Raw genomic sequence first — 25,575 nt, 5'->3', positions numbered from 1 at the left:
TCATTCAAATATAAGGTTCTTTTTCTTACTGCATAGATATTGCACAAAAATTTGAGTTCAATTAAAAGTGGCAAATTCCCTTTTGGTATTAATTTTATCACTTCAAAGAGCAAGCAATCATGTTGTCAAGAGTTCTGTTGGGAAATGTGGTCTTCATTACAAAAGTATGTCATGTTTGTGTGTGTGTGTCCAAGATTTTTTACGTATCAAAACTGCCCTGCTTGTAATAGTGAGAGACAAGCATATTTCAGAATTTGGATTTTGCACCAAACATTCTCAATATGGAGAGCACACCTGACAGGTACCTGCCATGGGGCATCTGGTGTTACTGCAGAGCTTCCAGCATCTAGGCTTGATTGTCCACACTATAACAAGTTCATCCCAGCTGTTCTCATGAATGTTTTGGAGAGATCCATTCAGAATTGTTCCAGGAATACTATATAATATTTATTTAGGTTTGAGATCCAAATTTGCCAGCTCAGCTGCTACGTTCAAAATTCCCCCTCTCCCCTCAACTGATCGTGTTTCCCTTATGGCCTTATAACTGTGGGCTGTTTTAACTAGTGCTCAGCACTGATTTATTTTATTTCTGTGAGTTAGACTATGCAAGAAGGATTTAACAATGTTGCTACATTCCATAGGAATGAGCTGTATGATGGGAAATATGGTGATGTTTTTGCGAGCACATAAATATAGAACAGTGCTGCTTTTCCAAAGAAATTGTGTGTGATAGCAGTGCCAGCAAAACCCTCCGGATGTGCTTTGTTTTGTATTCCTGAGCATTGTACTCCACACCGATTTGTAGGTTTGCCAAGAATTTTAAAGATTGCTTGAAAAAAAATTGATTAGCTAATATCTTCCCTAATCCAGCACAGCTTATGAGCTCAGGATCAGCTCACTTCTATCTAGACAACTCAATGAACATCTGTGTTTGTCAGCTGGCTGTCCACAAGGCAGAACTTCCAGATTTTTATTAAAAGCACAACAATGCAAGTTTGACCTTGAAAAGGGGCCCCAGCAACCCAATGGCTGAGCAGTCTTTTGCAAATCGGACTTTCATAAAACAGTTCATAGGTCTGCAAGTGCAGCAAGGAGTGGCTGAAACACTGGCTTCCTGACAGCTTTGCATAAGCATTGGACTAGAATCTATCTGTTGCACTTACTGTTTGCATGGCAGATCTCTGTGAACAAATCTCTGTGGACACAGTGACTTCAGGAGAGCAGTGTGTTTATGCCAGTTGATGATCTGTCTTAGTCACATGTTCTCCCAGGTTAGGAGAAGTTTCTGCGACCTGCACTGTGCCTATGAAGAATACAAAAGATCAATTCTCCTTTGCAAAGCACTTGGTATTAGAATTGAGCATAAATGAAAATCTGCTGCTGCACTGTGATCCTAATCCATGAGGCTTTACTGACAGCTTTTTATTTTGTAATTCCAAAATTCTTTATGTCTTTAATAAAAATTGTACTAGATAGAACCACAGACAGTCCAAATACCTAATCCCAGATATGATCAAGAAGACTTCAGTCTTCTTTTTGAAGCTGTTTCTAAGTAAGCTGGAGAGCAAGAATCACCACAGTTACATGTATTAACAGGTCATTATTTCCTTTTCTTTAAAGGAGGAACTCTGGCAGTAGTAGGGACATTCCTGTTGGTGACATTTGCTCCAAATGTACCCCAAGAGCTCACAGCAAGACGAGTACAGAATGACTTAGTGAGCTGGCCTTTCTTGGTATACGTGGTGAGTATTTGGTTCACATTTCTGCCTAAATCAGAGAAACTGGGGTTCTTCGGCTGTGGGCAGCCATATGAATTAGTGGCAGAAAAACTGCTGCTGCAGGTACAGGCATTGTTCCCTGTGTGGTTTTCACAGGCAAGAGAGCTCCAGTCTCCAAGCTGAAAATGTGCTGAACCAAAATATGTGTTCATGCCACACTGTCTGCGTATATATGTATTAGTTACAGTGTTTTTCTGGAATGTAATGGAACTGCACTTTTGAAAATACTCCTCTGTTCTTCTATATCGCACCATTTTATCTACATGTTGCTGAGTCTACCCCAAAGGAGCTTTGTATGAAGCTGAAACGTAGATAGCCTGTCTCACTTCCATTCAGATTCGTCTGAACTGCAGTTTGAATTAAATACAAAAATGCCATTTTGGTTAAACTATCCGCATACAAACTTCAAATCCCATGCAGTTTCTTTGATGTATGTAATTAGCATCAGGAACAAGACAAGAGTGAACAGGAGGAATTTCTCTCTCTCTTCCTCTCTGGAATTTTGAAAAATTTTTCCTCCTGCTGAATGTAAAAGATGCTTCAGAAGTGGTTACTTTTCTCTCACTTGGGTTAGATTATTAGTGCCCAGTTTTCTCTCCAGGAGGAAGCTGAGTTAGAAAACCACTGAGTAGGCGGACTGAGGGTCTTTATGCTTCATCCAGCATGCAGGTTTAAAATACATATTAACCACTCATTGAGAATACTTGCTGAGCACAAAGTACACGATAGCACAAAACAAAAGTTGATCCTCTTGCTCTATTATTTGTGCACTTTTAAAGCTTCTGAAATATGATAATCCAACCCAAGGAAAGAAATTAATGGTTACACTCCAAAGACATAAGTAACATAGCATGCACTTTAGATCATGTAGCAGATTGGCTTGTGAAGGCAATGCCTAGGAGTACTGGGGTACTCACTTAGGCCATCCTCAGCTCTGACAAGAGCTTCAGCAAGTCTGTGCAATTAGCAGAGGGAGGGGGACCCTTTAAGGAGGTAATTCAGAACAAAAAACTCAGTTGTTTGAGCACCCTGTCTTTTTCCTACTGAATATTCTCTTCAACCATGTGCTTCCACCTATAGGTACCAAAACAGACTGTTGTTCTAGGTACAGACTTTAACTACTGCCTCACCCTTTTGTGTAAAGAATGTGGAAGGAGACAACCCTCCATCCACCCACTGTGACACCACAAACTTCTGTGCCATATAATGTGCACATGTTATTATAGGTTGTTGAAAAAGTGCTTTTCCCAAAGACTTCATTTCAGGAACATTTAATAAGAACACAGCTGAATACATACGAAGATTTTATTCTGTTCTTCTTAGGAGAAAGTATAAGGAAGTTACAGGCAACCCCTCGACTTTCTTTCCCCTCTTCTCTTTTCCCTGCCTCAGCCAGCATCCAGTTCTCTAGCATGGACTGCAGGGGAGAATGGAGCAACTACACAGCAAGTGTTCTTGATTCAACAACAAATCAAGCTTGATTTGTTTCTTCTACTCCCTAGATTCATTTGGTTTGAGCTTTTTGTTTCAAAAGAAAAGGGAAGAATTAAAGTCTCTTCAAGAGGTACCAGCCTGATGTGCCTGGCATGCTGCTGGAAGTTCAAGCAGACCCTCCTGTAAATATTCTCTTTGGACAGGAAATTAGCTCGTCATATTTGTTTGTGAAATTTCTAGTGCAGGTTGGCTGATGATGATGTATAAAAAAGCACAGCTACAGCTACAGAAGTTGCTGAGTATCCAGTATAAATATATATAGAAAGGAGACAGTGCAGCAATATAAAGCAGGCCAACAGTTTTTCTAAAAGTAGTCCTGAAGTATGGTCTGCTGAGGAATACAAAGCCCCAGTGGTACAAAATGTTCTGTGTGGGTGATAAACCATCCTCCTGTGGCTCACCACTGGCATCAGTGGAGTTCTGCAGAAATAGCCTGTGGTTCCCACGAGACAACTTCAAGCCACCTTCTGAGACTTCGCATTCATGTCTAAGCGGGAATGACTATCTTAGCTTTCTTTCTTTTTTGTATATGCACACTTTGAGTCACTGCAGAAGACATCAGTTATGGATGAAGCTTTTAGACTTCCCTAAACAGAAGAGTAGTGAGCACTGGGTTGCGAATTTTTAATATCTGTAAAATCAGTTTCAAAACATTTCTGTTTTTCCTTCAAAGTGTCTAGGAGACCATTCTGGTTCATTGGTTCCTGCATTGCTGTCTCAGAAAAACAACAGAGGCAGACAATGCAGTATGTTGTTCCAGGTTCTGATAATGCTTAGAAACATAAAAAACATCACAATTATAAAAATGTTGATAATGTGGACCTGAGAAGACTTCAGTGCACATCAGTTACAGTTGTAAAAATTACTGTAAACGAGTCAAGTTCCTTCAGTTCTATAAACAGAATATATTAAGAAAGTTGTTAGATTCTACACACTTCCCATTCCTGGTTGCTGTACTTAACACAACTGCAGCTAACATCTATTGCAACTGAGCACCACTTGGCATAATTCTCAAGACACAACCAAAGGCATCAGCTAGAACACCCCCAGGAAGGACCCCTTCTGCATGAGGTCTTGTTAGGAGCCATGCACTCCGCTTGCAGTGTGACTCAGTGCAGTGTCCTCCCCTTGTCTTCTGATTAAAGAGGACCTGTTGATGGTAAGAGCAGTTTGGCTGCTGGGCAACAGGAGGTAAGAACTAAGTTTTTGTATTTCATGCAAAATGTGCAAAAGGAGAGTTGTATAAACTTAAATAGCAGCCCTGAAAAGCAAGCATCTGCTTTCTTCCTAGGTTCAGCTGCATATAAAGGCACTTCTCTTTTCTTTCATGGTGACTGGATCTCTTAAAGCTGTCTAGGGAGTATAGAATGAATGGATACCCGAGGTACAGCTGGCTGCTTACAGCTGGCTGTCTCGTGCATTTATGCATGCTCTGCACTACCAGTCCAAGCAGCTGGGATAGGCAGTGGGTGCTCAGGTTTACACCAGGGCCTTGGGAGCAGGTCCTGCAGTGCCATGTCACATGATGCCACGTCCCCATCCCTGTCACAACTCTCTGCTTGCCCACCCTGAGCCAGTTGAGCCTTTCACCTCCTGAGCCAGCACATCATGGAGGAAGAGTTCTTGGACATCTCTGGAACTTCTTTCTAGCATGAGGACCTTTCCACATGGGAGATACTTATTTAGCACAGCTTTCTTCTATTCCATTAGCAATTGTTCTCTGATTAAAATAAAAACAAAACAAAAGGCAACTGAAGCAATTTGAAGGCCATTGTAACTGCAGCTGGATAATGTGATATTTCCCTCAGGCCCTGAGATGTGTTTGCCAGTGGCACAAACAGTGACGCTGCTGCCTTTACTCTTCCTCTTGAGTTCCCTCAGAACCATTGCAGTTTTCCACAGGGAAACCAAGATGAACTCACAAGCCTGCAGTTGCTAACATGTCTTCTGCTTTGTTTCCCAGCTGAGACATAACCAGTGTTACACTGCTGAATGAAGCTGGGTAGGCTGCAGAGGTTCCCTACTGGGAGGCTGAGGCAAAGCCCTCGTTCTACCATATGGTGTCCCAGCTTTCATCCCTGCAGGCACACAAGGGGTGTTGTTCTGGAGGGAGAGGAGAGCAGAATTCTGCAAGAGATTGCAAAGATGATAGAACAACTAGTCCAGAAATGTTTCTGTTTCTTTTAACCAGTAGCAAAATGCTTTCCTACATTCAAACACTTATCAAAAAATGTTTGTTTATTTGTTTGTTTTACACTTGTAAGAAATGCTTGAATTTCTTTGAATAATGGTGGTATAAAATTATAAAATCTAAATTTGTGTTTGCACTGTTTTGAGCTGCAATGGTGTCTCAGTTGTCTTCAAGAGCAAGAGATCAGTATGAAAGTAAATCAAAAGTGAATTAAAGCATACCACATTCTGTTCATATTTTTGCACACTAATAATCTGGGGGAGGGTTGAGCGTGGTAGAAAATGTTAGTTGCTGAATGCAGCTGACAGCTTCTTACTTGTGCACTCATTTTCCATGATGAGAAATTTGCAATCTTACATTATGTAACTATTGTTGCTAATCGTTCAGTTCCTTCTTTGTAAATAGCAGCAGAGCAACACCCAGATCTTCTTTATTGGAGTGCTGTGTTAAGAGTGGAGGGGCTTTATAGAATATAAAATAACATGGTATTGATGGAGCCAAAGGAGTAGAGGCAAGGTTTTTCTTTGACTTGTTTCACTGGTAAAACAATGAAAATAATCAGATTCAATACTGATGACAATCTCATTTTCTGTCTTATTTCCTCCATTCAGTTACTTCCTCATGTGCACCAACCTCTCTTTCTCCATCCACTTGCTCAGGTCAGGGGGCTATCAGTACCCCTCAGAATTGAGGTCCTTTCATTCTTGTTTTCAAGAGGCTTTCTGCACTTGCAATTTCTGTTGACTTTAGCAAAGAGGGGCATTTGTGCAACTACACTATGCATGGTAAGAGAGGAATCCCCATCCTTTTGGGATGCTGTGGAAGCTCAGTCACTCCCTGAAGCCATTCGGCACCACTAAGCACAGAGGAAAGCCTGGTGGTGGCTTGGGCAGCTGGAACAGCAGGGAGCTTCTGCTGAGGTGGTGATGCAATGAGACAAATTAACAGCAAGTCCATAAATTTAACCAGCTGTCAGATGTTATTGAGGGAGCAAGTCTGGACCATGGGCAGTGTGAGTAAAAGTGCTTCAGCAGCTGCAGCTGTCCTGCAGTGTGGTCTGCTGGTGTGTCACTGAGCTTTTCCAGGTGAGCTCCTGACAGGTACCCTGCCATCTGAGAAATGCCACAGCAAATAAATGTTTTCTCCCTGATGATGTATGGCAGCAAGTCAGAGCAGAAAGGCTGGGTTAGGTGGATTTTTCTGAGCAGGGCTTGAGAGAAGGGCAAAGAGGTCAACAACCATTCTGCACATCACAAGGAGTGACACTAAGAATATCATATCCAGAAGGAGAAACTGCTGTTTCCCCAGGTAAGTGCCTTACTCTATAAGAATTAAAAACACAGAAGTTCTGAAAAAAATATTTTCAGTAATTATAGATATCTTTACTGTCACCTTGAAAATCGTCCAGTGCTACCAATGAGAAAATATAGCTAGAACTACAAAAACATGACATTTACAAGACTTTGAATGAAGCATTTATTACACAGTTTTACAGCTCTAACTTTCTTCCCTTTTATTTCCAGATTTTAGGAATTATAATATTCTGCGTTCTCCTTTATTTTTACAAAAGAAAGGCTGTGAAGCACATTGTGGTTTTGTTAATGATGGTGGCAATGCTGGGTAAGAACGTATTACTCACTTTGATGTTCCTGTCAGTCACTTGATAATTCCTTGTCACCCAGACTCCCCAACCTGTTTAGATTAGGGTCACTTCAAAGGGAAGGAGAATCACTGAAATATTTCACATCATTTTACTGTGGTCTTTTTGAAGAGGGAAGCCAATTATGGAATGTAGTTTCTGTGCTCATTGCTGGAGCTAGTTCTCTTTAGAGAGCTCCTTATATGAATATGGTGTGTGCAACAATACTGTGAAGCTTTTTTAACCAATGCTTTGGATCTTGGGAAAGTGAACTGTTTGAAACTTTCTTTTGTGGAGCAGAGCAGGATAGCTGAGAAAATCAACTGTTTAAGCTACAGCAATTTTAAGACTGTGTAAGCACTCTGTAAGCATATGCAGTGACACTCCGTGACTACATGGGTGCCTGTACTTCACCATCTTTCTAGAAACACAACAAGCATTCAGCAGGTCACTGAAGTTTGCCCCCTGATTAACACTGCCACCAGAAAAGAATCAATACCCAGAGAAACAAGAGAGACAGGTAGTTTTCACTGAAGTCAAACTGGAACCAGTTATGAAAAATACCAGGAGGCTGCCTTTAAACTCCACTGCAAGCAGGCATATATTAAGAATTTGTCACTGCTCCATCTCTTTTCTCATCTTTGTCTTGTCAACTTGTCTATGAAACCCTGATGGTACACCATCTCCATACGCACATCCACATCAATGTCATTCTGTCAGACTGTCCCTCTGCTGCCATCTGTCACACAGCAGAAACATGTAACAGAATACTGGTGGGAAGGTTCAAACCTCTACTGCCATACCAACATGAGCCTCTGATGTCATGGGCCGACATGATCAAATAGGAGACATTACGGAGGAGACACCCTTGTATTTTAACTGCGTTCACTGGATGGATGTGTCATCCTACAGAGACAGAGCATTTCTCATGGAGCTGGTCAGAACTGTTTTGATAAAACTGAATTTGAATGAAGTTTGCCAGTGATACACTGTAAAACACATGCAGCTTTATTGGCCACATTCCTCCAGACTCCTGCCTGGCTTCTCACCTAGCTGAAAAGCTCAGACTTCCTTTCATATCTACCTTTCTGGGACTGTCCCCCTACTAAATTTCCCAGCACCTTGAACATTAGGATCAGCAGCTCTGCAGAAGCCTTGAAGGATTTCCTTCTCCCTGGATGAAGCAGAGATCAAAGAGTCCCAAAAGCCATCAGTCTGTTTGACTGCTGTTTCGCTTTGGAAGAGAGGTTGTGAGTCCAGACAACTCCTAGCATGGAAGCCTGGCAGCTCTGGCAGAACTCACTGAGCTGCCCAGTGGTTTCCAACCTCTCAGTGCTCCTGGTCAATGAGAGCTTTGGCGTTCTTGCCACACAGCTAAAGAACTCAGGATGGAGTTCCATGCCCATCTTCCACAGTTTGGGGCAGACCGGGCAGAAAGTCATCTGGGCTAAGTCTAGGAGAGCTGGTCCATCAGGCTGTGAAGCCCTATGTGTTTGTTTTGCTGTGGAGCCTGCTAGTCCCAACACCAGCAGTGCCAACTGGACGTATGGGGATGCTGATGCAGGAAGCCCAGGAGGCACTCACTGCAGCTTGGTGGGAAGGCTGAAATCAAGCGTAAACAACAATTGCAGCTGGTGGCTGCTGAGGTTTTGGTGAGCATGTGCAGCTTTAGGACAAATGTGTCATTATTCCTGCTCTATTAAAAGAGGCACAAACAAACAAATCCTGGTTCATGGGAAATTTTGAAATTCAGACAGTTCCCTCAAGCAGGAAGTGCAGAACTCTGGCTGGCTCCAGCTCCTGAAGCTGTCCTGGTGCCTGGGAGTCCCTGCAGAGCTGCAGTGCTTCCCATCTGACATTTCTGCTGGGCACAGCCATGAGGATGTGAGGAAGGGCTCACAGCCATCCTGTGTGTTCCCTGCCCTTGGAGTGGCTGTAGGACAGGCAGATGAGGAATGGGGTCACCATGCCCAAAATTCTCAAGGAGAGCTCACGGGAAGGAGATTTCTGCCTTACCTAACATCTGCATAGATTCATTCCTGGTGGAGAGTTCACATGGATGTAAATGAAATGTAAAAATAAAAGGCATCCTTCGTGTTCCATTGGATGGGAAAGCTACTTCCATTACAAAGAAAATGCAGAGGTGATCATGAAATCTGAAATTACTGTAAATCTTCAAGTCCATTTGGTGAGACTTATCTTACCTCATGCTTATACTGGGAGTTATCATAAATTTTGGGGGCAATATTTCAGATTAAAGTGGGATTTCTGAGTTTCCTGCTCTAACAGCTGGACAGTGGCATCATTTGTCACGCTAGCTTGGAAGGGGTCATTCTATCAGAAACAGAGAAACCATCTCCTAGGGGTTTGAAACCTGTTCCAGGTCTATGTTAGCTAAAAGAGCATTCCATCTTTTCAAACAAAACAAAGTCAAAACAAAAATAACAGCATAAACCAAAAAATCCCTTCTGCTTATTTTTTCTCGTCTGTTAAAAATATAAGGGAAAGTAATTATGCTTTTATCAGAAACTAATTTTCAGCAATTTTTACTTAGTTGGACAATTCAAACTGCTGACTCTTACCTGGAATTGTTCTTTCCAAAATAATAACTCTCCCAGCTGCAACACAAATCTCAGTTATTATGTGGGCTGCTTGGTGGGGGCTTTGTGTATTTTTGGCTTTTTATCATAAGCCCTAGCATGGGTCAGGATTTGACCCATCCTGCTCACTGTTATGCTGTATTTGGTGAACTACTCCACCTATTTCAATTATAGAGCAGGAAGTAAAGCACTGGGTGCAAAGGTTGCTGTTAGAGGAGTGAATTCCTTGATAGTGAGCAGAATCATCACAAGTGTATACAACTCCAAAACTCCCTCTGAACTTTTGGACTTGTTGTAAGAAAAATGCTTGCAGTCAAAACCTCAGGCCCAAATCCATTCTTCTTCCCCTACCTTTCCTCCGAGCCCCTGCTCTGAACTCTTTGCACAATGCAGTTTGCCTTGCCAATCTGAATTTTGCAGTGACAGGAGGATGAATCAGACACGGAAATCCAACACTCCCAGCTCTGGAACAGGGTGGAACTGGACCTCAGCTGGGGAGCGGTGCTCCTGACAATGAATTACCTCTCTTTGAAGGTCACCACTGCACCCTGATTCTTCTTACCATTATCAGTTTGTTTTGAGGTTGTTGTATTTTTTCTTGCTGTCACCACAACCTCGTTAGTTTAGCTTCAACAAACCACAAGCGCACTCCAAAAAGAAACCTGAAGTAGCTCTTAGCTCAGCTCTCAGCTCCTTTCTCAAAGATGGGCATTGCAAGACTTCTCCAAATTGCTGACATATACCAAATCATCGTCTGCTGGGATTTTATTTTATTTTTTTTTTGTGATGCACTGAAGATGAGTTAATGGATTGAAAACACACTATTCTCTGGTCTTAAGACTCACCCCTGACATGTAGTGCAGAGCCTGTGCTCACTGCTTGAACCCTGTACACAACCTGTGGGAAAGTTAGATGCTTGGTGATGCGATCCCACAGATCAGCTCCGACCAGCTCCTGTCTCAGCAGAGAAATCTTGAGGGTTAGCAGTAATTTCTGGCTGCCATGTCATGTGCAGGCTGCCAGTAGGTGTGCTGGCTTCTCTGAATGGAGAAGGATGCCTCTCATGCTTGCACAATGCAAGAAGGACTCCGGATTAACAGCTGGGCTGAATAAAGGATGTCTGGCAGATGTGGAGGCTATTTGAGCACCTCTGCCCATTGTGGAGGGCATATACTCAGCAGCACAAAATGGATGGGGTCTTTCTTTGAACGCAGCTCAATTTCTGTCTCTTTCTCACACACTGTGCAAGATTTTATTAGTCTATTACCTCCGCCACACTGAAAGCAGAGAGACTTTGGACAGATGCAAGGTTATTGCAGACATCAGTTCTGGAAGACCTGCAAAACACATCAGTAAAGCACACACACAGTTAAGGCTGCTCTGAGCGGAGACATCAACTTAGCAAATGTTTATAAATCACACGTTTGGCTTTAGGTGCCCAAACTCCACCTCGGTGTCTCTCAAAGCATCAATTTCATGGCACATCTCTCGCTGATGCTCTGAGGTCACCACTGTGGGTCCTGCCCTGTTAATCCTTCCTTTTCCCTTTCAGCTTCGCTGACTGTCATTGCTGTGAAGGCTGTGGCCAGCATGATAACGCTCTCTGCCAAAGGGAAAATGCAGCTAACTTACCCTGTTTTCTATATCATGCTCATCTTAATGGCAACTTCTTGTGTTTTCCAGGTCAAGTAAGTGAGTTTCTACTTATCCCCTCATCTTTGTATCAATTAATCTGTCAGTTCTCTGCAGCACTGACATGGACCCTAGATGTAAGTTGCTCTTAAAGGCAGCAAATTCCTGGCAGAACCCTGAAAGATGCATGAATTGTCTACAACTGATAATACTGTTTATTTAGGCTTTATTTCTCAGTTTATAATTGATTAGTTAGACAGATGCTTTCTCTCACTATCACCTTAAACAAAGTTTGGCCAAATATAGTTCTTGTTTCGGCACAAGTTTTGGACTCATTACATAAAATTTATATTCCTGATACTTTTTTTTTTTATTACTTTCAGAAACCTTCAGTGCTGAATAATCAAATGGCCGCATTTACCCTCACTTTGCACCTCTTGTCCCTAGCTCATGCCACTCATCATACTGAAGAAGAGTTAACGTTAACCCCCACTTTCTCCCCGCTTCTGTTACATGTGCATGCTGCTCTCTGCTGCCTTGTATGTCTGTACTGCTTTAGGAAGTAGTTTGCTTTTGGTGAATGGGGGACATCAGAGTTTTCTCTGCTGGCCTCTGGCCTGTTAAGTGATTGTTTTAGGCTGGCTTTGCAGATTGCTGGGGGTGGCAGCCTGGTAAAATATGACTTGCAGCTGAACAGAGAGTCCCTTCTCTTTATGCTTCAGGTGGTGATAGCATCACTCGGTAATTTCATCTAGGCTGCTCCAGTGTTTACTTGCAGGATTATTTTCTGGTAGAAGAGCCAATCCAGCATTGCTGTGGCAGAACATACCATTTCCATGTGTAATCAGAAAGTCCATGCATTACTGTGCAGTGGCTCTCCATGGCTGACTCAGGAACTTCGCCATAACTGATAGTGGAGTGATTTACAACCAGCTTGTCTTCACCAGGACAACAGCTCAGGGCATTAAAAATAGGAAATAAAAGTTTGGTAAATAGGGAGCTGCTGAATTAACCTCTCCTTGCCAATAGGAAGCTGCTGAATTAACCTGTCCTTGCCAACACTTTCATTATTTCTTTTTGCTGGGTCAAAATGAAAATGTGCCCATTTTGTTTCCTGGGCTCAGTGACTCTTCATCCTTGCTCTGTTTGGAAACATTTTCTAACTGACAGTGCTGTCAGTTTAGTTTTTTTCATTCTCACTGTTTCTTCTCTTATTTTACTTGACTGTCATGTCAGCTCACAATGACAGCCTGGGCTGCTGCATCCTCCTCGACTCACTGCTGGGCTTAGTATCACTGTTTTAGTCCCTGTGACCAAGTTTGTGGCAAGTGAGAGAAAATAATGAGGTGTTTTCAATGACTTCAAAATCCTGACTATCCTGTGGATATGTAGAATTTCTTTATTTTTAAAGCACCATGGAGACTGTTCAACAGTTGCTAAAATAACCATGCAATTACTTTAATGGCTAAAACAGATCCAAGCTTGGATTTTTGCTGTTCACATATATTGTACCACCGAAACATTTAAGTGTGGTTCTTTTTATAGGTTTTGAATGCACTCTTCAGTCTTCTGATTTTTCTCTTTCAGTTTGAAATGCACCGTTCCTGTAACAGACTATCGGTGCATCCAAGAGCTCATGCTCATGATTCATCACCTTGTGGGTAAATGTTGATGGCTTTGGTCTCCTTACAAGTGGGTTAGTGCTTGGCCTTCTTTGCTTGCTGATGCAGAATGTGTGGGCTGCTCCATGACCGGTGCCTCAGTGCTGCATGTTTGTGTGCAGTGCACACTCACATGCTCCTGCAAATTCACGTTGATTATTTTGATGAGGGTTTGGGTTGCCTTTCTGAGGAACACAGCAGAGAGTTTCCACACCAAGGAGCACAGGCCTGGAGCCACTTCCCTGGACTTTTCTAGTGGAACTGAGTGTGTCTGGCTGTGATTGCATGGGGTGATAAACATGCAAATACATGCTTTAGCCAAGTTGGACTGAGCAACAGTTCTGTGAGGAGTTGCATATGCATGTCCGCGCTGGAAATATATCCTTACCCAACCTGCTCAAATTAGAGCAACTTGTCCCTGGCAGCACTTCTTCCAAGAGCTGAGGCACACCGTGGCCAGCAATATCCTAGCATTCCTCCCTTATCTGTGGCAAGCAATTTTTCCAGCAGTACTTCAAAGGTCTCTCTGGCAGTCTATGGCCAGAAGAATCCAATCCAGCTTTCTTGCTTTGCTCTTTTTTTGTTGTTGTTGTTTCTACTCTGCAAAGTCAGAGCTAGTAAGTGAATTCAATACACATACCTATCTGTCAAGGACTATTTGCTGTAGTGGTAAGAAATCATAGAATCATAGAATCACAAGGTTGGAAATGATTCTAAATGACTCTGAAATAGCTCTAAGATCATCTACCCCAACTGTCTTCTTATTACCACTGCTACCAAAAGCTACTAAAAAAATGGTCACACTGAACCGACAGAAGCCAGCTTAACTTTACTTAAAGTGTAATGAATCTCCTGTAGCCAAGTGGTGCAATAACACTTGTTTTCCAGGTTCTTAAATCAAGCAATGCATCTATATGAAGCAAGAGCAGTTGTGCCCATTAACTTTGTGTTCTGCACCACGACCGCCATCATATCAGGTTGGTTTCTGACCCTCAGTCTCTATAGAATGGTTTTCTAAACACTGAGTTTTCAGACATTACTGTCTTCAGACAGAACCACAAACGAATCACATTTGTCTCCACAAGAAGATTTTCCTAAGTGACAGGTGTTTATGCTCTGAAAAATGAGCCAGTTTGCAACTTTCAAAGCAAAATAAAAAATACTGAATTCTGGCATTACCAGAATTGATATGTACAGCTTGCTGTGCCTTACTGGCTTACTAGAATTACCTGCATTTATCTTAGCCGCATCTTGACATCAAGCAAATGCATTTCCCATGTGCACACCAACCTCCCCATATCTGAGCTGGTAGAGTAATTTTAACAGCCTGGCAAACTGCTCAAATAACAACCAGCTGTGATTCATAGTAGTTAGTGTATATTCAGTTTCAGAAGGTGGAATTCTAGGTTAAGTGAAGGAAATAAAATGACTCCAAAGACCTTTTAAGCATTTAGCATTTTATTCTGGGTGAGAACTCTGAACTCGGTGCTGTTAAAGAGGAACTTCAGATCTTGGAAATGGTGCAGAGTGGAAGAACATGAGCAGGGAGGACAACTAAGACGCTGTATCAGCAATGAGCCAAAATGATCGTGTTGTTATAACATTTATGACTCATTTTAGCACACACTGGGGGCTTTCCTGTCATTGCTGCACAGGAGTTTCTCATGCAGAGCTGCCATTAATGAGAAGGAGAGTTAGCTTCGTGCACAGATTGCCCTCAGCACCTGCGTTAGGAGGCCTACAGTTTGTGACTGAGACTTTTTCCAAAAGGGGGTTGCATTCTTGCAGCCATATGGGGAAATTGGCCTTGTGCCTCAGTAAGAGATCAAGTACCTATTCAGGAATGGCTTAATGGCTTTGAGACTGGATACATATGCATTTGCATCAGGTTAGTTAAACCAGTGTAGAACTTAGAGAACAAGCTCTGCTGAATCTTGCTGGGATACTGGTGGAAGATACCTCTTCTCGTGATTTCCCGGCCCAAGCTGCAGTCTTTGAATATACAGACACACTTCAGTGGCTCTGATTCACACTCTGGTGTTTCTAATCAAAACTATGCTCATCAGTGGTTTAAAACAAATACACTTGGCTGTGCATTAGGGCAGCTGAGATCCAGATACACATCTGGCTCTGTCATCTCCACTGCAGAGGTGCTAATTCCTGTTCGAGGGGTGACCAGAAAGAGTTAGTGATCCCTTCAGCCAGAAGGATTTGGCAAACTTGGCTGCTGGAGCCCTTAACTTGGTGCAAATACCAGGGACACAGCTAGTTATCAAAAACCTGTTCCCAATTGGAGTTAATGTGTCCACACTGTTGGAGTGGCTTAACTAAATCCATGAGGAACCTGCTAGCTGTATGCCCGTGAGTTAGACTTTGAGTTTGACCTGCACAAAAACTATTGCTGACAATGCAAAAAATAGCCTGCATCTGTGCAGTTACTAACATAGCACATGCTCCAGCCCGATAGACTAAATCTTCTCCAGTCTCTTGCAGTATCTTGAGAAAGCCTTGATAATGGCATACGGGTATATAATATGAACCCACCACAATGTGTATTAATACCATATTTGGCATTTTTTTGCTCCACTTGAGCATGACACTGCTCCTGACCCTCCCAGCTGTAATTCATATCACTTGGAATCCAGTCAAGATCTGCAATTCTTGTTTCTGTCACATTCCAGGGGTCATATTTTATCAGGAATTCCAAAGTGCAACTTTCCTGAGCGTGTTCATGTTTCTGTTCGGGTAAGTGTATCAGCCTACAATCTGCACAAACGCTTGTACTGCAACAGCATTGCCTTGCTGAACCCCTTCTTTTCTCAGTAAGAAGAACCCATCTTGTTATTAAAGTATTAAGGAATTGTAGGATGAAAAGATATTAAAGGAATGACTTAATATCTATGTTATGGGAGTTTGGAGGCCCGATTTTGAATCCAAATATGTAAAAATGTGAGATACTTGCGAACTGCTACCACAGTGGTATGAAAACCTAGCAGCAAGTGTTCCTCCAATGCTCTCCACCAAAGATGATGCTGTAGGGGTGCTTGTACCTATGTGAGAAATCTCCCATGGCACGTTCCACCTGCATGTCCAGCTGCCCTTTGATGCCATTAGATGTGGGCACTTAGAGGAGTTGCTTGCCTACAAGGATCTTCCTGTGCCAAGGAAGCCTGCTAAGAAGCTATTAAAACACATTTGAAGAAGACCCTGAGTGTCGAGAGCCAGAAATCCGATGGCTGCCAGCACAGCAACAGCTCAGGGGAGGGGTGAATATTACTTAAGGATGGGATATAGATGGTTAATAGCACCTTCCAGAACTGCGGGACCATCTTGTCCCCTTGCTGTCAAACAGCCGGGCCAACAGCTGCAGACATCTTTGTCCCCTGCAGTCAGACTGCAGTAGATGCCCAGAACTGCAGTGTTGCATGACTATGGGAAAAGTAAAAGAAAATGGAGATGAGCAAATCCAACCATGGATTTGGCAGGCAAGAGTTAGTGATTGTGTGTCCAACACAGAGTGGATAGGAGATTTGTCCAAGCGTAGCAGTTTCTCATTGCTCCTGGCTTACAGCTTGCCCCTGAGACACACAGTCGAGTGAGAAAAACAACAGAGATGTTGATTGTCTGCAACAAGCCTGAGTTATTGATGAAATCACAGATGCTGCAGTGCTAGCTGAGACGCTGTGTCAAGATTTGGTCAGGAACCCAAAGGTTGCGGTCTCACTCTCACAGGTATTTGATTAGGTATATGTTACTGAAAGCATCATTTCCCTACAAAGCCTTGGAAGCAATTGTAAAGCTTCAGGAGGCACAAACTAGTCTGACAGGAGCTCAAGATGAAGGTACAGAACAGCCAGGAGGAAACGGCTCTTTGAGAACAGAGCAGCTTGTGTTTGGAAATCCTTGAACAAGAAACATGGGTAAAAGTTCTCATCTCAGACGCAGTGAACTGCTCCTAATAATACGGTGCCACTGTTATTTTGCAGGTGTCTCCTATCTTTCCTCAGTGTATTTGTAATTGCAGTAAATAAAAAAGAGGAGCATTTACAAGTTCCTTATATTGACTGTGGATGTATTCCTGGTAAGTAGGACTTTTTTCCTGTCTGTTTAAAAATGAGATATCAGATAATGGAATGACCTAGGAGAGTTGAGTCAGAAATGTGCTGTAGTCGTATTTAATAAATATACTGTTCCCTTAATTTCTATTCCTGTTCCCAACAGATTTTTCAAATAATTTTTGAGAGTTTTTCCAAGCTATTGTTACAACCAGTCAAATGAAAACAATGATTACTGGAGCAAGGAATGTTCAAATGATGGATTGGTTGGGGGATTTGTTTTATTAAAATTCTTCACAGAGTTGTTGTTTTTCCCTTCTCTCACCCCATTTCCTTAGGACAAAAATTGACAGGCAAAATACAACCAGATTCTTACGGTTCATGCTATGGCACTTTGAATAATAAAGATGACTCGGGGAAAAATCAAAGCTGAAAGAAAGCACCTTACGTTCCACTTAATGAGAGGAATGCCACTGGAACAAGAAGCTGCAGCACCTTTTCATTGGATGTACTCAAGTAGACATTGAATTCCTGCACGTTGATGAGTCATATGTTATTTAATCTTACTTAATTTATCCTCTGGCTGTCCCAAATGTGTTTTGAAGATAAAGAAAACCTTAAGAAAAACTTAATAACCATTAATGAAACAGAATGTTCTAGAAGTATAAATGCCTCTCAGTGACGAGTACGGATATTTTTAGACTTTTAATTGCCTAGAAATGCAAATAGGCACATGACAGGATTTTTAAAATTTGTTTTTGAAAACCCCCAGATGTGCATAGATGCTTAAGGACAAATATGGGAAATAAAGAGGATTTTTGTGAGAGACTTCAAAATATTCTGCTGTATATCTACTGCCTTTAAAAATCTGATCCTGCTTGTTCAATAATCAAAATTGTAGGTATATATGAGGTATGAATAATCATGTATACACATTTTTACTATGTGCAGAGGGAAAATCCTGATTATCTTTTGCTATCAGACTAATTCTCTTATCTTCAAAGGACACACATGCACATATTTGCAAGGAATCCAGCCAAGGTGGAGCTGAACAATCAAGTGTGGCATTTTATATCCTTCCCATGTCTTGTGTACTGAGTTGGACTGGCCATATTTTAAATTAGTCTAGACTAGTCTGAGGCTTAGCCACTGTTTTTAGGAAAAGAGGATTTAATGAAGGAAGTGCAAAGAGAAAAAAAGGGATCCAGGCTTCCTCTCTTTATATGTATTTCAACACCCCAAGAAAGCTCTGTATGATAGTTAAAGTGATAAAAATATTTATAAAATCTTGGGAACTATTGACCAGGGAGGAGAGGGTGGTGAAACCTTGGCACAAGCTGCCCAGAGGAGCTGTGGATGCCCCATCCCGTAGGCACTCAAGTCCTGGTTGGATGGGGCCCTGTGCAGCCTGAGATGGCAGGTGGCAGCCCTACCCATGGCAGGGGCTTGGAATTGGGTGGGCCCTAATGTTCCTTCCAACCTCAGTTATTCTGTGATTCTATGGTATTGCAGAAATACTCCTGAAATAGAAATTAATGCAAATTTTGCACCCTTACTACAGCCATGGTAATCTTGCATGAGGAAAGCCTGTAAAACATAGGGTCACTAGAGTCACAATAACGGCACAAATTTTCCTTCATTAAATGGTAGTTTCTCTACACTTATTTGAAGAGCTGACATCAATGAGGGACCATAGCAGTTCTCATATAACTAGCAGTGTTCCTCAGGGTCGGTGCTGGGTCCGGTCTTGTTCAACATCTTCATCAATGACCTTGATGAGGGGATAGTGGCCACCCTCAGCAAGTTTGCTGATGATACGAAGTTGGGAGGATTGGCTGACACGCCTGAAGGCTGTGTTGCCATTCAGCAAGACCTGGACAGGCTGGAGAGCTGGGCGGTAAGAAACCAGATGAAGTTTAACAAAAGCAAGTGTAGAGTCTTGCATCTGGGAAGGAATAATTGCATGCACCAGTACAGACTGGGGGATGACCTGCTGGAGGGGAGCTCTGTGGAGAGGGACCTGGGTGTCCTGGTGGACGACAGGTTGGCCATGAGCCAGCAGTGTGCCCTTGTGGCCAAAAAGGCCAATGGCATCCTGGGGTGCATTAAAAAGAGCGTGGCCAGCAGGTCGAGGGAGGTGATCCTCCCCTTCTACTCTGCCCTGGTAAGGCCTCATCTGGAGTACTGCGTCCAGTTCTGGGCTCCCCAGTACAAAGAAGACAGGGATCTCTTGGAAAGAGTCCAGCGGAGGGCCACAAAGATGGTGAGGGGCCTGGAGCATCTCTCCTATGAAGAAAGGCTAAGTTCTAAGGTCTGTTTAGCCTTAAAGAAGACTGACAGGGGACCTGATCCAGGTCTATAAATATCTAAGGTGTGGGGGGCAGAGTGGAGAGGCCAGACTCTTTTCAGCAGTGTATGGAGACAGGACAAGGGGAAACAGACAGAAACTGCAGCATAGGAAGTTCCACACAAATGTGTGCAAGAACTTCTTTACAGTGAGGTGACGGAGCACTGGAACAGGCTGCCCAGGGAGGTGGTGGAGTCTCCTTCTCTGATGTTCAAGACCTGCCTGGACACCTACTTCTGCAACCTGGCGTAGGGAACCTGCTTTGGCAGGAGGGTTGGACTCGATGATCTCTGGAGGTTCCTTCCAACCTCTATGATTCTGTGATTCTGTGATTCAGGTCTGGGAGGTTGTGGTGTCCCCAAGTCTCAGCCTCCTGGAAAGAAAACTGCTGCTGCGCATTAATGGTGTGCCCATCCACCCTGCTGGTAGATCTGGCCTGCCCCAGCTGATACTGCGATGTTCACACACCTCCTCTGAGACAAAAAGTGCTCTTGAAAAGCATTCAATAATAGCCTTCACATCTTGGACAAGATACTTCTTTTGGGATTGGATTAATCTTCTGTAATGGATATGGGCCATAGGCTGAGCAGATTTTGTTTCATTGGGATACAATGAAATGAGATCTTCCTTTTTTTTCCCTCCCAAGTAATTGTTTATTTCATTCTAAAATAGGTAGAGCCAAAGATCCATGAGATGGTTTCACTTCAAACAAAGTGTGCACAGCTCTGTAGATTTTCCTATTCAAGCGATGTTCCAGCTGTGAAATTTGCAGAGCTGTTTTTTACTGTGGATCTTTTCCATCTGGTACAGGACAGGGCTCAGTGTCTGCACCTTGCTTGTACCAGTTGCCTTCTTGCAGCCTTCCTTTACTCTCTCATAGTTTAAGTTCAATTTTCCCACAGTTCATGAAAGAAAAGATACCAGATTCTGTATGCTTTCTGCAGGGAATAAGGGCATACTTCTGTGCCTCCTATGCCCCTTGCCTCTTGTGTGTCAAATGTAAGTAACTTTCTGATTCTCAAGTGAGAACATGTGCTAAAGATGTAAATAGGAGGCCTATAGTTTTTCATTCTGTGACCTGGGATGTGAAGCGGGACATGATTTATTTTTGCTTCCTGTTAAAATTACTGGCCTTGGGCATCTTTCTGAAATCTGCTTCCGTGATTCATGAGGGCTGAAGGAGATATAGTATTTTCTCTTCAATGTACAAAATGAAATGTAAAAACCCATAGCAAAAGTTATCATTGATTTTTAATTTTTGTATTCTCAAATAATATAACTTTCCTTCATATGGGTTTATGCAAAACTATAAGGGTTAAAAATGTTTTCTGTAAACTGGAATGTAATTAAAATGAATTTATAGAGGAAAATCTTGGCAGGAATTATGTGCAGTTAAAACTTGTGATTAGACATGATTTTGGAAGTGTGAGCATATTCTGAAAAATTAACATATCACAGGGTCAGAGAAACGTGGTGATGGTAATTTGTTACTGCTCTGCAAAGAAAGGGACACAGTTTGTTTCAAGAATCGGTTTCTAATCAGTGTTATTTTAAAGGTGGCCAGGCTGCCCAGGAAGGTGGTGGAGTCACCATCCCTGGAGGTGTTAAGAGACATGTGGACGTCACACTGAGAGACGTGGTTAGTGAGCATGGTGAGAATGGGCTGATGGTTGCACTAGGTGACCTTAGTCTTTTTCAACCTGAATGATTCTGCGATTTTGTGATTTGCCTTGTGATGTTTAGGTGACAAGTAGCACAGACAAATGCGTACTGAAAAAAAGTTTTTTTCACTGGAACACAAAAAAAGCTCCTGGAACCCTGGAACCCTTCTCTTTACCAATGAGTTATTTTCTTGCAATGTTTTTCCTGACATCAAATACATGTGCCAGATACAAAATGTGAAACTTGCACCTGCAGACTGAACTTTCTTGAGCAGATGCACCACAGGATTTGAAATAAAACTGAAGGGAGTCATGGAGGACAGTCTGCATCTCAGATGGTCCCTGCTGGCTCCAGGCTGGGATTTCTGACAGATCAGAACCAGCAGGACTCACTCAGTGCTTGTTCCACTACTGGTCAGCTGCAGTAAAAGATGAAATATTAACTGGCCACAGGCCTGGAAATGGGAACTCTGGAGGAGAGCTAGGCAGTTTGTTTTTTGCCATAAGAAAATATCAGGATGCATTTCAGCTTGCAAATAATAATAATAATCTTGGACTGGATTCCTGCATCTGCCAATGATAGAAGCCTGGCATTTGCCTGTGAGGGTTGAAGCCAACTCCTCGCTAACCTGGCAGCTTCTGGTGGCATGTGAGGGCTCTGGAGTTCTGACTTTGTAGCTTGAGCTTCTTTGCTTTGAAGCCATGGTGACAATGCAAAACCCTGGGCCAGACTCACTAGGCCATGGCTAGTGAGCACTGGGAAGCTCTTGTGGGGCTGAGGTAGGCAGCTCATGGCATGAGGAGAGCCCTGAAGGCAGTGAGGAGCAGGGACACGTGCACAGCTCGGCGTAAGGACTGACTTTTTCTATCCAATCACCATTTGCTATAAGGGGCATGAACAGTGCTGGAAGGATGGACAGGAACCAAATCTCCCTACTTCTGACCTTATAATGGTCTCCCATTGCAATCTCTCCTCCCAGCCCACTTGCAGGATCTTTGATTGCTTGGAGAGAAAACTGGTAACAGTGGGGTGCAGATGATTAGACAGAGCTGTCTTTCAGTTTGGCCTTTTGCTTTTATCCTCAGAGACATGACCTTCTCTTCTTTTTTTTTTTTTCTTTTTTTGTTTGTTTATTCCTCTTGGAGAAATCAGCTGGGCTGTGTTAGCAGCTGGCCCAAAGGAGATAAAGGCTAATTACCATAATTATTATTGGAGGGCCAAGCTGGATGTTGTACAGCATTGGGCTTCCTGAGGAGAAAAAGGTAGGGAAAAGCTCAGTTCTCTGGTTTCACAGGAGTTTGAAAAATCCTGTGTTTGCAGTGTTTCTGGATTCCGGGACAGAATTAGAGACATCAGTGAATAAACAGTGATTCTATATATTATTGAATGTGTTTTCAATTTTTTAAACTGATTTGGAAGTGAAGGATGGCCGTTCTCTGCCTAGAGAAGCAAAGAGAAAATCAGCTGGAGATGTTGGCAGCTGGGAGTTGTTTCAACCTTCTGGAGCTGGAAGAAGCATAGAGGCTCCTTCCAACAGTTAAGTAACTGAGGGGCAGCACTGGCAAATGCACCACTACGTATTAAGCATTTATGACTTTTAAGAAGGAATCCTTGTCCTGTTGTCATGTCTGAAGCTGTTCAGAGGACATGTGGCTGATCTGGCTTCTTAGGCTTCACATAAACATATTTTTGAAGCATACTGAGCCACACTGTGGACTCTGGCCCCTTGAGCATCCCACCGATACGTCTTTGGTGTGCACTCCATGCAGAGCTGTTGTGAAAATCCTGCTGTGCAGTGTGTGTGTACCACAGGCTTACTCTGTAAAGATACCAGTATTGCAGTACATTTCCTTTAACTTAAGAAGAGTTTCTGTCTATCGGGAAGTTATGAAAACCTATGGATTTGGATAATATTCTCTTTACTTCTTGACTGCCACCAGAGTTAGCAAAGACAGTTCTGCGTATCCACAGGAGCAGAACTACTGTCACCTCAGGAACTTCCAGACTCAACAGATGAGACCCCGAATAAAGAGTTAGGGGGCTACTCAGTAGGTTTCTTATTTAACCTACCTCCCAGTTTTGCTGTTAGGCCCCTACAGTTAACTCAAGCCTTTCAGGGGGAAAGTGCACTTAATAATATAAAATCTGCAGTAGCATTTTGATTGCTGACAGACGTGGCCATTGGTGGTGGCAGCAAGCTTTGCATGGACACAGAGAAATGGGATCAGGTGACTGGTAAGCTACAGTGGCTCCTGGACAACTGGCCACAGTGCCAACAGGACAATGCTGACAGTTCTCAGAACAGAACCGCTGTAAAAGAACAACTGGACAGGTGGTTCAACACTGACTGCTTAACGTGAAGTTAATGTATCGCTGCAGCTGGCGGCACTAATACCTTAAACATGAAAGTGGCCTGTGGCTGCTTGATGAACGAGCCAATTTCTGTATTTTGCTAGGTCACAACGGGGAAAATGGAAATGATTGATTTAAGCTTCCAGCACAAATACGCACTTGCCAGCTCTCCAGTTTGGAGATTTCCACTCTTGGAATAGGCATTGCCTAGATGAAATCTTTGGAGCCTGCTGCCAGGTCTTTTGCCAGAATCATTAAGTAGGTTGAAAGAGCAGCACCGTCATTCGTCTTCTGGTTGATAGCTAGTGGGCATACGTCCAGAGCTGCATTAACACAGGATCAGGACTTCTCTCCATGTTTAAAAAAATTACAGTGTTTTTCTTGAGTTTCAATAGCATGTGCACAGGCCTGGAGCCTCATGTTGTCAAACGCTCTCTTGTACACTCAGCCAGCAGTAAGGGAGAGAGCCTGCATGGCACAGAGGCAGCCCATTAGGTAGTCCTCACCTGTCACTGGAGATTACTGCCAGTAATAACTCACATGACAATGGACTGCAACACCAAAGTACTTCTATGTTGTTTTCCAAGAACAACTATTCTGTGTTTTACAAGGGAAAGGAGATGAGAAATATTATTTAATATTACTAAACATCACAGTTACTCATGTGTTTATTTTTTCCAAACAATATCTAGCATTTAATTAACGAGTCTGTCCTGGAAACACTGTCTGGGTTCTGGGAGCATGGATGAAGCTGGGTTGCAGATAGGAGAAAGCAGCCTGCAGTCACCTTACCTGGCCTTCTGCCTCCTCCAGGCACTGCTGTGCAAGGCCTGTTGCCCACATACAGGAGAAGGTACTCCGTCCTCTCCTGCAAATCAAATGAGAGGATGCACCACTGCCATTAGAAAGAGTACTAGCAGTGAGTCATTACTTTTGAATTGTGCCTTATGTCTATTTTAAAGTGTCTGGATTTAGCTTGCAGCTATTTGTCTTTTACCATTGATTTAAAGCACTTGGTGAGTCCCTCTAGTAAAATAGAGTAAGATGACTTGGGCTTTTTGCCGAGCCAAACAGACAGACCGTTTAAGTCTCTCACCATCAGACATTTTTGTCAGCCTCAAATTGCCTTCTGTGGTTGTCTTCTGCTCTATCTCCATTTTTCCAGAGTCTAAAATTGGCTTAATGAGTGCCAAATATGGTGTAGAAATCAGACCCTAACACCACTGACGAAGTAGCACAGAGCTGGGCTGGAGCCAGAACACAGTGGTCAGGGTGCCTGACTTCCTCTCTTCCCCAGAGCTGAGCCCAGCCCAGCTGCCATCTCTCCCAAGAGGTGCCTGATTATTTATTTTTTTTCACTATAATTTAACAGTGGCTGTTTTGCACTCCCAGAGATGCAGCAGTCTAGATAAGTCTCAGCAATTTGACTTCTGAGTCATCCCTGAGATTGGTGGTAGTCCAAAGACATCTCCAGGAGGCTCAGCACAGCTGGAAACCCTGAAAATGAGTGGCGTAGGGACGGACAGGGGAGTGGTGGCACTGGGCAATAGAACTGTGGAATCACAGTAAAGTTTGGGTTGGAAGGGACTCTTGAATATTACCCGGTTCTGCTGGGTAAGGCTGTCTTAGGAAGGGTTGTCTTTTGCCGGATCAGGTTGTCCAACCATGAACACTCCCATGGATAGGGCAGCCACAGCTTCTCTGGGCAATCTGCTCCAGTGCTTCACCACTCTCACTGTAAACAGCAGCAGCAGGAAGCAACCTCACACAGCTGCCCTTTTTCCAGTGCCAGAGCAGCTTGAGCTCAGCCCAGATTTGAAAGCAGAGTGATTTTTTAGCAGCCATTTGAGATGCAGTAAGTAAACAGAATCATAGGATAACAGAATCACTTGAGTCGGAAGGAACCCTTAAAGGTCATCTAGTCCAAATCCCCTGCAGTGAACAGTGACACCTACAGCTACATCAGGTTGCTCAAAGCCCCATCCAGCCTGACCTTGAATGTCTCCAGGGAGGGGCATCCAACATCTCTGGGCAACCGGTTCCATTGCTTAACTACTCTTATTATAGGAAACGTTCTTTGAAATCATTTCCCCTTGTCCTATTACAACAGACCCTGTTAAAGAATCTGTCCCCTTCTTTCTTACAGCCTCCCTTCAGATACTGA

General features: G+C 43.0%; 1 protein-coding gene across 1 annotated transcript in view; it reads left to right on the top strand.

Annotated features, from left to right (window-relative positions):
- The window catches only part of NIPAL2 (NIPA like domain containing 2), a 47,080-nt gene extending 29,194 nt beyond the window's left edge, over nucleotides 1–17,886 (top strand). Inside the window, exons 5-11 of the mRNA XM_052704448.1 lie at nucleotides 1,621–1,742; nucleotides 6,987–7,083; nucleotides 11,255–11,390; nucleotides 13,884–13,972; nucleotides 15,677–15,740; nucleotides 16,982–17,076; nucleotides 17,389–17,886. Of these exons, the coding sequence (XP_052560408.1) occupies nucleotides 1,621–1,742; nucleotides 6,987–7,083; nucleotides 11,255–11,390; nucleotides 13,884–13,972; nucleotides 15,677–15,740; nucleotides 16,982–17,076; nucleotides 17,389–17,483 (698 nt within the window). The 3' untranslated portion in view covers nucleotides 17,484–17,886. The remainder of the gene's footprint in view (nucleotides 1–1,620; nucleotides 1,743–6,986; nucleotides 7,084–11,254; nucleotides 11,391–13,883; nucleotides 13,973–15,676; nucleotides 15,741–16,981; nucleotides 17,077–17,388) is intronic.
- The last annotated feature ends 7,689 nt before the right edge of the window (nucleotides 17,887–25,575 follow it).

This window comes from Tympanuchus pallidicinctus, unplaced genomic scaffold (assembly GCF_026119805.1).
Source record: "Tympanuchus pallidicinctus isolate F22 unplaced genomic scaffold, pur_lepc_1.0 scaffold5, whole genome shotgun sequence".
NCBI classification, from domain to species: domain Eukaryota; kingdom Metazoa; phylum Chordata; class Aves; order Galliformes; family Phasianidae; genus Tympanuchus; species Tympanuchus pallidicinctus.
Note: the sequence above shows the minus strand (reverse complement) of the source record. Positions and strands in the feature narration are given on the sequence as shown.